Genomic DNA, 12993 nt, shown 5'->3' on the forward strand with positions numbered 1-12993 from the left:
CAGGCACGACCCGGGTCACGCAGGGGCAGGAGGACGAGGACAGGAGAGAGCCGCACCGTGGGGAGACTCCCGGAGGATCTGGGCCGTCGCTCTGCTATGGGCAGCTGAGGCCGGGGCCCTGCCCTTCACCAGCCCCGACTGCCAGCATCCATCCAACAGGAAACCTCTGAGCATGACGCGCAGGCGTCTGGGAAAGGCCCTCCCACACAGGAGGCGGAGTCTGAGGGCTAAAGAGCCCCGGGAACCAGGGGTGGCACAGGCCTTCAGTCCCAGCACTGGGAGGCTGAGACAGGAGGATCTGAGATTCAAGGACAGCCTCAACAAGTAATGAGACGCTCATCAACCTAGTGAGATCTGTTTCAAAATTTAAAAAAATAATAAAATAGGGCTGGGGGTATAGCTCAGAGGTAGAATGCCCTGGGTTCAATCTCCAGCGCTACCAAAAAAAAAACACACCCTGGAACTGGGTCTCTGCACCACAATGGTTGCCCCATGGCCAAGGCACCTGGGAGCAGAAGATGCACCCCAAGAAAAATGGGGCACAGAGGAGCACCCAGCACTTCCTCTGGTGTGCCTGGGCCAGGGCTTGTCCCAGCCGGCAGCTTCCCCGGGGACCGAGTTCATGGGAAGCGGGGGCAGCTCTGAAAGGGCTGAGCCACCGAGTCCCCGGGAAGGGGCTGAGCTTGTAATGGAGCAGACGTCGCGTGGACCCCGGTGGCCCAGGGCTCCCCGCACTCGCGTCGCCCGCCACGGGAGCTCACCTTAATCTCCACACACAGAATGGGCCGGTGCTCGGTGAAGCGGTAGGTCTGAAGTCGGGTGAGGTTGGGAAGGCACAGAGCGTAGCCACTGAGGGTGTCCAGGTCCTTGTCACAGCGAGACTCTGGAAGACAAGCCAGGGTCACAGCCGAGGGCCAACGGGAGGGTCCGCCTCAAGGGGTTCAGAGGCCGCTCTGAGCCCAGGGAGGAGCTCATCTCCACCTGGGTGTGTAAGGACACGGGACAGAACAGTGGCGGGCCTGCTGGGCCAGGCCACGGCCAGCACGCTCAGGCCTCTGGGCCCGGGAGCTGCCTGGAGCAGCACCCAGGATGTGCCGGCACACACGCTGCCCATGCCCTGTTCCAGGGACCCCGGGCCTCTGGCTGTGGCCCTGCGCCTTTCCCCAGTTCCATCTTGAGCTATGACCGCGAGGGCAGCAGTCAGGTCTAGGTCCTTCTAGCCAGCATCAGCACTGAGAAAGGGCACGAGCAGCAGGCACGGTGCCCTCAGGGAGGCCCCTCGCCCTGCCCCTTGCCCAGGCAGCAGGGGGAGCCTTGGCCCCCCCTCCCACCCTCGCCTCCCAGCAGGCAAGCGTGCCTCGACACATGTCTGCCGCAGCGCAGTGGGGTGGAGCCAGGGCGGCTGGGCCGGCCTGCGCCCTCCGTCGCTCTGGGGAGCAGCAGAGTCCTGCCACTGGGAAGCAGCGGCCCTTCAGGGGGCTGTGATGAGGGGCGGGGTGAGCAGCACAAATGCGGGGGCAGGGCTGGACCCACGGGCCGGCACCCACCCGGCCCCACAGCACAGCCGCTCCCCGCGGTCAGACCCGGGCCCAGCACTGCGTCTCCAACTCCCAAGTCAGCCAGGAAGCAATCTGACAGAGGCCGGCCTTCCCTCGTGACACGGCTAGACTCGAGGAAGACAGACTTCCACACTGAACGCACGGGCTTTGGTTCTTGCCCATAAGGATACCAGTGGGGGCCGGAAAGGCGGGCACAGGGCTGGGGGAGGCGAGCGTGGGGACAGAGAGGTTTCTGGCAACAGAACTGCTGAGAACTGCTGGTACCTAACCGGGGCAGCCACTTCAAACACTTTTCAAATGGCATTTTTAAAATCACAAACAATATTCCTTAGATAGCCTTACCTGGTCTTTCAGACTGTATCTTTAAACACAGCTGTTTCACAAACTCTAAAGGCAGGTGAACAACTTCCTGTAAGAAAAAAACAGAAACTAGCATGGGTCACGTGACCAAAAGAATTAGCGCCACAGAACTGTGCGCCTGCACGTGGTGAAAGTGAAAATGCCATGTGTATCTTATCACAATAAAAAAATTAAACCAGTACTTGGGAGGCTGAGACAGGAGGATCACAGGTTGGCGTCCAGCCTCAGCAACTTAATGACCTTGTTTCAAAATAAAAAATACACGGGCGTGGTGGCGCACGCTTGTAATCCCCGCGCTTGGGAGGCGGAGACAGGAGGATCACGCAGGTTCAAAGCCAGCCCCGCTGGCTTAAGAGACCCTGTTTCCAAATAAAAATATAAAAATGGGTCTGGGAGTATACCCTGGACGTAGAAGGGTTTCCAGGAACCCCAGTACCACTAATGATAATAATAATAATAATAAAAATAAATAAATAAATATAATAAAGAGCTGGGGTGTAAGCTCAGAGGTAGAATGCCCCTGGGTTCAATTCCCAGTAACACACACACACACACACAATGGTTTTGGAAATAAAAGCATTTTTCTTTTTCTTTTTTTTTTTTTTTTGTAGTACTGGGGATTCAACTCTGGGCATTCTACCTCTGAGCTACTCCCCCAGCCCTTCCTTTATTTTTCTTTTAAAACAGGATCTCACTAGGTTGCTAAGGCTATCCTCAAACCTGTGATCTTCCTGTCTCGGCCTCCCAAGTCCATGGGAGGCACGTGCCCCCACTCCCAGCTTGGTCTATGATTTTCAAAACACGCCCAGAGCCGGATATGGTGACGTACACTTGTAATCTCAGCACTGGGGAGGCTGAGATCAGAGGACCGCAGGTTCACGCCCGGCCTCAGCTACTTAGTGAGGCCCTCTGTAACTTAGTGAGACCCTGTTTCAAAATAAAAAATAAAAATAGGGCAGGAGGTGGAGCTTGGAGGTATAATGCCCCTGGGTTCCATCCCCAGTACCACAAAAACAAAAAACAAAAACCATGTCCAGGTTGAGCCAGGCATAGTGGTCAGCCAGGCTAGCCTCGGGCAAGATGGCGCGCACGCCTGTGTCGGGGCATCAGCCACAGGGGTGCCCGAGCCTGACATCCAACGCTTCTCTCCACTCAGCTTCTTCGCAATTTCCCAAAGACAGGAATGTTATTTAAGCCACGCCGCTCCCATCTCCCCTCTCTTTGGCTCCAGGCTGGCAGAACGGCAGGCCCCGCCCTCAGGAGCCCAGCCTTCCCCACTGGCCCCGTGCCCTCCCCTAAAGCCCCCACCAGCTTCACCTGCGTTCACCTAAACACGTGCCAGCTGATGATAGGGGAGTCCTAGAAACTAAGCACTAAATCAGGTAAGGCCAAACAAGGGCAAGAGGGAAAGAGATGTTCAAAAGCCCAAGATGCCAGGCATGGCGGCCCACACCTGGAAGCCCAGCACTCGGGAGGCTGCGACAACAGGATCGCAGGCTTGAAGCAACTGAGTGCAGGTGGAATCAATTTAGCGAGATCCTGATTCCAAATAAAAAATAAAAATAAAAATAAAGCCGGGCGTGGTGGTGCACACTTGTAATCCCTGCACTTGGGAGGCTGAGACAGGAGGATCGCACAGTTTCAAAGCCAGCCTCAGCTACTTAGTGAGGCTCTCAGCAACTTAGTGAGACCCTGTTTCCAAATAAAGTATAAAATAGGTCTGGGAGTATAGCCCAGAGGTAGAAAAGCCCCTGGATCCCACCCCCAGTACCACCAAAAAACTAAATAAATAAAATAATAAACAAACAAACAAATAAAGGGCTGGGTGTAGCTTACAGGTAGAACACTCAATCCCCAGTATTTAAAAAAAAAAAAAAAAAGCCAACAGTAGGCACCCTTGGGATGTCTCAGCTGCCCTCCCCTTTCAGGTTGGCTAGCACTGCTGTCCTGAATCACACGAGTGACAGCCCATTGCTCAAGGCACTGGGGCAGCTGGAGGGGATGCTCACGGGAGGCTCCTGGAGCCACGCCTGACACCAAGAAGAGCAAGGGCCTCTAGACGCCACCATCCTTGAAGGGACAATGAGACGCTGCGCAGAGAACACAGCCAGGTGTATGCCAACACACAGCACGGGAGGCTCAGGCAGGGATCGAGGCCCCCGCAACACCCAACCTCGAGCAGACCCCACGGGGGGCTCAGGCGGGGATCGAGGCCCCTGCGGCCCCCAACCTCCAGCAGAACGGGGAATCTAGGCCTCCACGGCACCCAACCTCGAGCAGACCCTGCCGCCGCCGTGGCCGGGCGTGGCTTCTGCACTCTCAGCAGCTGAGAACAGGCAGGGCTGCGTGGGCCAGGCCTGGGGCTCTGCTTGGAGGGCAGTCAGGTGGCCTGGGGCCCTGGTGCTGTCCCCACGGAGCACAGGCAGGCAGCGGCCGGGGCCACTCTCTGCTTCCCCTCCTCCTTCTAAGACCGGCGAGGCAGCTGAGGCCTCCAGGTGGGGTGAGGGGAAGGCTTCCCTCTCGCTCACTGAGCCCGCGCCCTGCGGGCGAGGCGGGGTGAGCGGCCCCTTCTGAACCTTAGGGTCCTCACTAGAAAACAGGACGGGCAGCATCCCAGCCGCCACGGGCAAGGCGGGTGAGAAGGTGCTCGACTGACTGGGCCGCCGGGCTCCAATGGCCGCCCAGACGCCAGCACGTCCGTGCGGAAGCTGCCTGCGAGCCAAGACAGCATGAGGAGGGCACTTACCCCACAGTGAACACAGTTCTCCCCCAAAAACTCCTTCATGACGTTTTTGCCAAAGTCCACTATGTTCTGCAGGTGCTGCAGGATCTCCTCCGAGGCCTGAAAGAGACAAGCGTAGGCCTCAGGGCGGAGCCAGCAAGGCCGCAAACCCCTCACGCCAGCGAGGGCAGCGGCCCCACCGGAGCACCTGCGGCCCAGGCAGGTCTGAAGTCTTTTCTCTGCAGACAGAGGCTGGCTTCCCTCCTTTCTTTTTGTAGTGCTGGGGAGCTGGCGCAGGCCCTCAAGCGTTCTACTTCTTTTTTTTTTTTTTTTTTTTGGTGGTACTGGGGTTCCTGGAAGCCCTTCTACCTCCGGGCTCCACTCCCAGACCTATTTTTTTTTTTTATATTTTTGAAACAGGGTCTCTTACACCAGCGCGGCTGGCTTCGAACTTGCGCGATCCTCCTGTCTCCGCCTCCCAAGCGCGGGGATTATAAGCGTGCGCCACCACGCCCGGCTAGCGTTCTACTTCTGAACTACCTCCCCAGCCCTTCTTATTTTTCTTGAGTCCGAGTCTCACTAAAGTGCACAGGCTGGCATCGAACCTGTGATCCTCCTGCCTCAGCCTGCTGAGCTGCTGGGACTGCAGGCGTGCACCACTGCGCTGGCCAGACAGAGGTTTTTAAAGGTGCCCGAGCAAGTGAGTCTGGGCGGGAAGTCACTCCGGCGCCTTGCACCGGCGCTGACGCTGACGCGTCCGCCCTGTGGCGTGCGTGAGGCTGGCCTGGCGGGGTCTCACAGGCCTGTAGGACCACCTGTGCTTGTGGGCTCATCCAGGCTGGAAGTGCCCAGCACCCCAGCTGCCTTCAGGAAGGTCCCGGGACTGAGCCCACCCTGCGTCCGAGTCACAGGAGAACCTCCCAGCCGTAGCCAGCTGTGCCCTGCACAGCCAAAGCACATGCAGATGTCCCGTGGCTCCTGCAACTAGATCACGCCAGAACTCAGCCTGGCAGAAAACCCCAGATAGACCCAGTGGCTCGCAGCCATGACACAGCTCCTGGCAAAAGCCCAGCTGGGCAACAGAGAACGACCACATCGGGGGCCACTGCGCTACTTAAGGAACGTGTGGTGTAGACGCCGGCCGGGAGACGCCCCATGTCAGCCCACACAGGAAGGCCGGATCCACCACGGCGGTGTGTGCTGGGCAGTGAGTCACTGGACAGGGGCACAGGGGCACCGGAGGATGGACAGTCCCCTGAAGAGAACACCTGGGGCCATCTCTCCTTAGCAGCTGAGGCAGAGCGCAGGATGCTCAGGCTACCTGCTCAGCCCACCCTCGAATCCCAGGGTGGCCCCCACCCGAAGCAGCGTTCCACCTTCCCCCTCTCCTGGGAAGCCAAGCCTGTGAGGTGCATGCGCCTCCACCCGCCAGTGTCCCAGCGGTCTACGACCTCCAGACTCTGAGCACACGGCTTCCCAGTGAGGTGACTCAACAGCCCTCAACTCGCCAGTGCCCGCCGCAGGGCCGCCCTCCCTGCCAGTCAGTGCCCCCACCCACACCCAGCTGGCCTCGGCAGGTGTCTCAGCCTCCCCGCGGGGTATGCTGGGACGGAACAGGGAGATCCGGTGACCAGCTGGGAGACAGCCCAAGGGAGACAGGCACGGCAAGTCAGGGCTGAGATGTGGCCACAGCTGTCCCCTGGGGTGCCCCAGGGCACTGCGTCTGAACTGCTTGGTCACAGAAACCTGACCACCCACCTGACAGGCCTTCTGCAGCTTTCACCAGAGCACAGACTGTCTGCCGGGCGCCACACACTATTTTCACAGCCCTCATTCCACGGGCGTTCGGGGGGAGCACAGAGGGACTGTGTAAGACAGAGCCCAGACTGACCCCGGGCTTCCCTAAAACAGGACCTCCGAGCAGGCCCCGCAGGCAGCTCCCGCTCAGCCCACAGACCCGCCAGGGCGACACGCAGCGAAACGTGGGTCGACATCGGGAACGAGGGCCCCACGTGCGCGCTGCACCTCCCGAGTTTACATTTCTGCAATTGGCATTCATATTTCTGCACCGGGAAAAGAAGCTGGGGTCTTCTGAAAGAATGTTGTAATAGCTGAGTGGCCAACCCTCCGATCTTACCTTCTTCCTGTTTGGAGGAAACTTCAGAAAACGCAGAACTACACAGCGCTGTTGGGGGAAAACGAAGTCCGATTAGTATCACCCGACACCCAGGCACAGAGGTCAGTGGGCAGGGTGGGGGTCCCTAGACTAGGCCACGGGAAGGCGCTGGGTAGGGAGGGCTAGGGTGGGGCCACTGCCGGGGGCAAGGGCAACAGGGCAACCAGTGGCCTTTGACCCAGCCTGCACGTGCCTATTTATCTTAAGGAAATAATTAAAGAAGCTCAAAAGACGTTAGCTGCTACTTATAATCCCAAACGAGCACTGCTTATAATTCCAAATAAAACAGAAGCAGCCAATAACTCCATCAGTAATGGGATGGTTAAATACAAACTTCAGCTACTTCATTAAAAGCACTGTTTATACAATTCCAAGCAAGACAGAAACAATCTAAAATGTTCAACAGCAGCGGGATACTGCAGCCGTGGAACACCTTTAGGTAACAAGTTTACACACACACACACACACACACACACATATACACACATGTATTTATACAAAGTATGAAAAACAGGCAACACTAGCACCTGGTGCGACTCCTCAGGAAGGCCAGATGGCCCCAAGGAAATTTCTAGAAGAGACTGGTCATAGGATTATGGGTCCATTTACTCTAGGGCAGTTAAGCTAAACTCTTAGCATCTGAGAACTTTTTCTTGAACCCAAGGACATCCTACCTCTGAGGTACACCCCCCAGCCCTATTTTATTTTTTATTTGGAAACAGGTTCTAAGTTGCTGAGGCTGGCCGTGAACCTGTGATTCTCCTGTCTCAGCCTCCCAAGCACTGGGATTACAGGCACCACCACACCTGGCTCTGAGCACTTTTCTTTTTTTATTTTTGTGGTACTGGGGATGGAACCCAGGGGCATTCCACCTCCAGCTTAAACTCCCAGACCTATTTTTTTATGCTTTATTTTAAAATAGGGTCTTGTTAAATTGCAGAGGGCCTTACTAAGTAGCTGAGGTTGTCCGTGAATCTGTGATCCTCCTGTCTCAGCCTCCCAAGTACTGGGATTACAAGCGTGCGCCACCACGCCCAGCCTCTGAGCACTTTTTTATAGCACTTCAATTTTAGGTTTTTAAAATTAAAACTTTTAGACAGGCATGGTGACACATGCTTGTAATCTCAGTACTTGGGAGGCTGAAACAGGAGGATCGCACAGGTTTGAAGCCACTCAGCTACTTAGTGAGGCTCTCAGCAACTTAAACCCTGTTTCCAAATAAAACATAAAAAATAGGTCTGGGAGTATAACCTGGAGGAGGAAGGCTCCGGGATTCCATCCCCAGTACCACACACAAAATACATAAATACATAAATAAATAAAAATGGGGGCCGGGCGTGGTGGTGCACGCTTGTAATCCCCGCGCTTGGGAGGCGGAGTCAGGAGGATCGCGCAGGTTCGAAGCCAGCCGCGCGTGCTGGCTTAGGAGACCCTGTTTCCAAATAAAAATATAAAAATAGGTCTGGGAGTGTAGCCCAGAGGGAGAAGGGCTTCCAGGAACCCCAGTACCACCAAAAAATTTAAAAAAAAATGGGGATAGGGGTATAACTCACAGGTTGAATGCTCTCTGGGTTCAATCCCCAATACTAAAAAAGAAAAGAAAAAAGAAAAAAGAAAAGAAAAAAATGTGTGTGATCAGCCAGGCATGGTGGCGCACGCTTGTAATCCCAACATTTGGGAGGCCGAGACTAGAGGACTGCGGTTAGCAGGCAACCTCAGCTACCTAGTGAGGCCCTCTGCAACTCAGTGAGACCCTGTCTCAAAATAAAGAATAAAAGATAGGGTACGGGGTGTAGCTCAGAGGTCGAATGCCCCTGGGTTCCATCAACAGACCCGCAAAAAAAAAAAAAAAAAAAAAAAATGTGCGAGAAAGTCTGAAAGGATATTCTGCACAAGTTTACCTGGTCACAATAACCACGATAACTTTTGTTCATGTGAATTCCTGCAACAGACATAATAAGAACATATATCTGCGTGGGAAGGAGAGTGTGCCTGCACGTACGGGGATGGAGGTGGGTGCTGCCTGGTGCCCTGGTAGAACCCTCTGGCCTGGACGGGGCAGGGGGCTACCTGGAAGCTCAGAAAGCACAGCGCTCTAGAGCAGAGCTGCCTGAGAAGCACAAAGGCCCACAGTGAGGGGACAGGCCTGCCGCTCAGAGACAATGCCCGCTGCGGCTCGAAACCCAGCTGCTGGGTGGAGCTTCCTGGTCCCGAGTCCCTCCTCTTCTTTTTAACTTTATGTTACGTCTATGTGTATGTAGGTACGTAGATACTTGATTTTTTGTGTGTGTGTGTAGGGGGAGGGCACTGGGGATGAAACCCAGGGGCATTCAACCTTCAAGCTATACCCCTACACTATTATTTTATTTTTTTTGAAACAGGGTCTCACTGAGTTGCAGAGGGCCTCACTAAGTAGCTGATGCTATCCACAAACTGCAAGCCTCTGGTCTCGGCCTCCTGAATGCCGGGATTATAAGCGTGTGCCACCACGCCCGGCTTTTTTTTTTTTTTTTTTTTTTTGCAGGTCTGGGGATGAAACCCAGGGGCATTCGACCTCCAAGCAACACCCCCACACCTATTTTTTATTCTTCATTTGGAAACAGGGTCTGGACGGCCTCACTAAGTAGCTGAGGCTGTCCACAAACCACAATCCTCCGGTCTCAGCCTCCCAAATGCTGGGATTACAAGCATGCGCCACCATGCCCAGCTGGCTTATTTCTTATCCTTTATTTTGAAAGAGGGTCTCAACCAGGTGTGGTGGCACACACTTGTAATCCCAGTACTTGGGAGGCAGAGACAGGAGGATTGCGCAGGTTCAAAGCCAGACTTGCTGGTTAAGAGATCCTGTTTCCAAATAAAAATATAAAAATAGGTCTGGGAGTGTAGTCCGCAGATAGAAGGGTTTCCAGAAACCCCATTACCACCAAAAAAAAAAAAAAAAAAAAATAGGGCTGGGGGTATAGCTCAGAGGTAAAATGCCCGAGTTCCATCCCCAGTACAAAAAAAAAGTAAGAAGGAAAGAAAGAAAGAAAGTCTCACTGAGTTGCAAAGGGCCTCACTAAGTAGCTGAGGCTGTCCGTGAACCATGATCCTCCTGTGTCAGCCTCACAAATGCTAGGATTACAAGCATGTGCCACCACGCCCAGATCTCACTCGTCTAAAAAGGATTATTATTGTGTCCTCACCTGGACACAATAACCACCCCCAGTCAGTCCCTGCAACAACTGGACACTAAACGTGGTAAGCTGGCCGGGCGTGGTGGTGCACACTTGCAATCCCCGCCCTTGGGAGGCTGAGACAGGAGGATCGCACAGGTTCGGAGCCAGCCTCAGGTACTTAGTGAGGCTCTCAGCAACTTAGTGAGACCCTGTTTCCAAATAAAATATAAAATAGGTCTGGAGTGTGGCCTCAGAAAGCCCCTGGGTTCCACCCCTAGTACCACAAAACAAAAAAAAGTGGTAAGCTTGCCCACACTGACAGCAGCACTTGATGCTCCAATGTGCGTCGAGGAGGAAAATTAGTAAGTTTCCCAGGGAGATCCTGAAGAAGGCAGTAAGGACAGTGCTGCCGCCCTGCCGGCGCCTGCAACACCAGCGCTCACTCTGTGCCCCAAGCGGCCGCCCTCCGCCACAGCTGAGCTCGCTCACCCACGGGCTCTGCAGCGCCCAGTGGGAAGCAGGGCCTCCTGATTCCCCAGGAGACCCGTGAGCTGTACAACACACTTCTGCAGCCACGTGGCCCCGAGAAGGACGGGGAGGGCGAGTCACAGGAGCATTCCCGGTCAGCGAGGAAGCCGGTGAGCCCTGGCGGACGGTGTGGGCACAGACCTTGCCAGCCTGCCAGGTCCCTTTCCAGCGCCCCTCCAGGGTGTCCTGAACTACCACGTCCGTGTGCCACGGCTCAGCCTCCCAGCTGTCACCCAAGAAGTCTCCTTCTAGAAAACGAGAACCGACACTAAGAACACCTGAATGAAGCCGGGCGTGGTGGCGCACACTTTAATCCCCACGCTTGGGAGGCTAGGACAGGAGGATCCCTCAGGTTCCAAGCCAGCCTCAGCTACTTAGTGAGGCTCTCAGCAACTTAGTGAGACCCTGTTTCCAAACAAAAAGGTCTGGGAGTGTAGCCCAGAGGCAGAAAGCCCCTGGGTTCCACTCCCAGTACCACTAAATAAGTAAATAATAAAAATTAAAATTAAAAGGGGGGCTGAGGTTGGAGCTCCTGGGTTCAATCCCCAGAACACACACACACGCACACACGCACGCACACAAAGACCCAAACCCACACTGGATAAAATTAATGTCTTTTAGTAAAATGAACAGGGAGGGGCTGCCCTGCCTTGAGGCACTCTGGAAAGCCCTGCCCCATCCTCTGATAAGTCAGTTCTCCCATCTCAGGGAGGAGCGTGGAGAGAGGTCAGGAGACCCCAGAAGCTGAGATTAGGCCACTCCCCAGGGAAGGCAGGAGTAAAAACCCAATAACACAGGTGTGGCCCTCAGGGTGCAGCCAGGTCCCCACAGAGTGCTCTGCCTACTCCTGGGCAGGAGCCCAGGGATCCCGACTCTACCTCATGGGGGGCCGCACTGCAGGCCTCCTCACGCACCACACGAGGGGGCTCCCGTGGACAGATGCCACACGCTGATCCCTGAGACGCAGCCAGCAACGGCGGGTGGGCAGGGCTGCACCAGTCCGCAGAGGGAAGGGTCAGGCCGCAGGGCACACGGGCCGGCGCCTCGCCCAGCCTGGCACCTTACCAAGCTCCGGCGGCTTCAGCTCCACCTCCCAGCCATCTGTGCAGGGCTGGAGAGAGTGCAGGTGTGGGCCGCCGTGGGCACAGGGAGGACAGTGGGGGCAGAGTGAAAGAACACACCTTTCTTCTGGTGCTGGGGCAGAACTCAGAGCCATCCTACCTCTGAGCTACACCCAGCCCTATTTTATTTTGTATTTTGAAACAGGGTTTCACTAAGTTGCTGAGGGCCTTGCTCTGAACTGCGGAGGCTGGCCTGGAACCTGCTGTCCTTCTGGCTCAGACCCCCAAGTACTGGGATTCTAGGTGTGTGCCAGCAGACCCGGCTAAGAACATCCCCTAACGATAGGCCCCCGGGCGCACGGGAGGATGATGGGACAGGGGCAGCTCTAAAGGCTGGCAGCAGTGAGCAGGCCGCAGGACTCACTAACGCACAGCTGGAGCCAGAGACGCACCAAGGAGCCTCCTCGGGCTCCCTCCCTGCAGTGGGTCACTGGGGAGCCGCATCCCCATGAGCGGGGAGGAGGGCGGGGAGGGGGGGGCCACATCACCTGGGAGGAGGCAAAGCCAAGAGAGAGGAGCACTGCACAGGGCACACGCCAGCATCGCTGGGCTGGGCATCACCAAGCGGAAGGTGGAAACCGATCACTCCTAACACTGGCAGCAGGCGTGGGGGGCCACACGCACGGCTCTGCACGGCTCTGCAGCCGCGTCAACAGCCCCACCCGCGAGGACACCCCAACACCAGACGCAGGACGTGTCGCTCTGCCAAACATGCTAGGGGCAAGACCAAGGCAGGGCGATTGCAGTGAGGGCCCAGGGCTTGGGAACACGGCTGGACAAACCAGAGAACATCGACTCCTGGCACCTCCAGAAAAAGTACCATCTACAGCCGGGCGTGGTGGCGCTCACTTGTAATCCCAGCCCTTGGGAGGCTGAGACAGGAGGATCGCAGGTTCAAAGCCAGCCTCAGCTTTGTGAGGCTCCCAGCAACCTTAGAGAGAGCCTGTTTCTAAAATAAGATATAAAAAGTAGTTCTGGGAGTGTAGCCCAGAGGTAGAAAGCCCCTGGGTTCCATCCCCAGGACCACACACACACACAAAAAAAAGTACAATCTACAACGTTCCTACAGTACTAACCAACTGCCTTCCACCCAAGCTATGCAAATTATTTGTCATTGACATCTTTAGTATAAATTCTCTATTTCATAATTTTGTGTGTGTGTGGTACTGGGGGAGGGGGGTTGGAGGACCCAGGGTCTTTCTACCTCCGGGCTATACTCCCAGACCTATTTTATACTTTATTTGGAAACAGGGTATCACCAAGTAGCTGAGGCTGGCTTCGAACCTGAGTGATCCTCCTGTCTCAGCCTCCCAAGGGCCACCACTCCTGGCTCATTTCATCATTTCTAATTATCTCCTTACTGAGACTA

At 55.6% G+C, this 12993-nt stretch overlaps 1 protein-coding gene across 1 annotated transcript in view; it reads right to left on the reverse strand.

Moving 5' to 3' along the window:
• The window catches only part of IPPK (inositol-pentakisphosphate 2-kinase), a gene marked incomplete at its 3' end in the record, with an annotated part of 46532 nt that overhangs the window by 25348 nt on the left and 8191 nt on the right, over nucleotides 1-12993 (reverse strand). The window contains exons 2-5 of the mRNA XM_080709447.1: nucleotides 6779-6826; nucleotides 4666-4761; nucleotides 1902-1968; nucleotides 762-883 (exon numbers count right to left, since the gene is read on the reverse strand). Of these exons, the coding sequence (XP_080565573.1) occupies nucleotides 762-883; nucleotides 1902-1968; nucleotides 4666-4761; nucleotides 6779-6826 (333 nt within the window). The remainder of the gene's footprint in view (nucleotides 1-761; nucleotides 884-1901; nucleotides 1969-4665; nucleotides 4762-6778; nucleotides 6827-12993) is intronic.

This window comes from Muscardinus avellanarius (assembly GCF_963383645.1).
Source record: "Muscardinus avellanarius genome assembly, chromosome: 13".
Classification (NCBI taxonomy): domain Eukaryota; kingdom Metazoa; phylum Chordata; class Mammalia; order Rodentia; family Gliridae; genus Muscardinus; species Muscardinus avellanarius.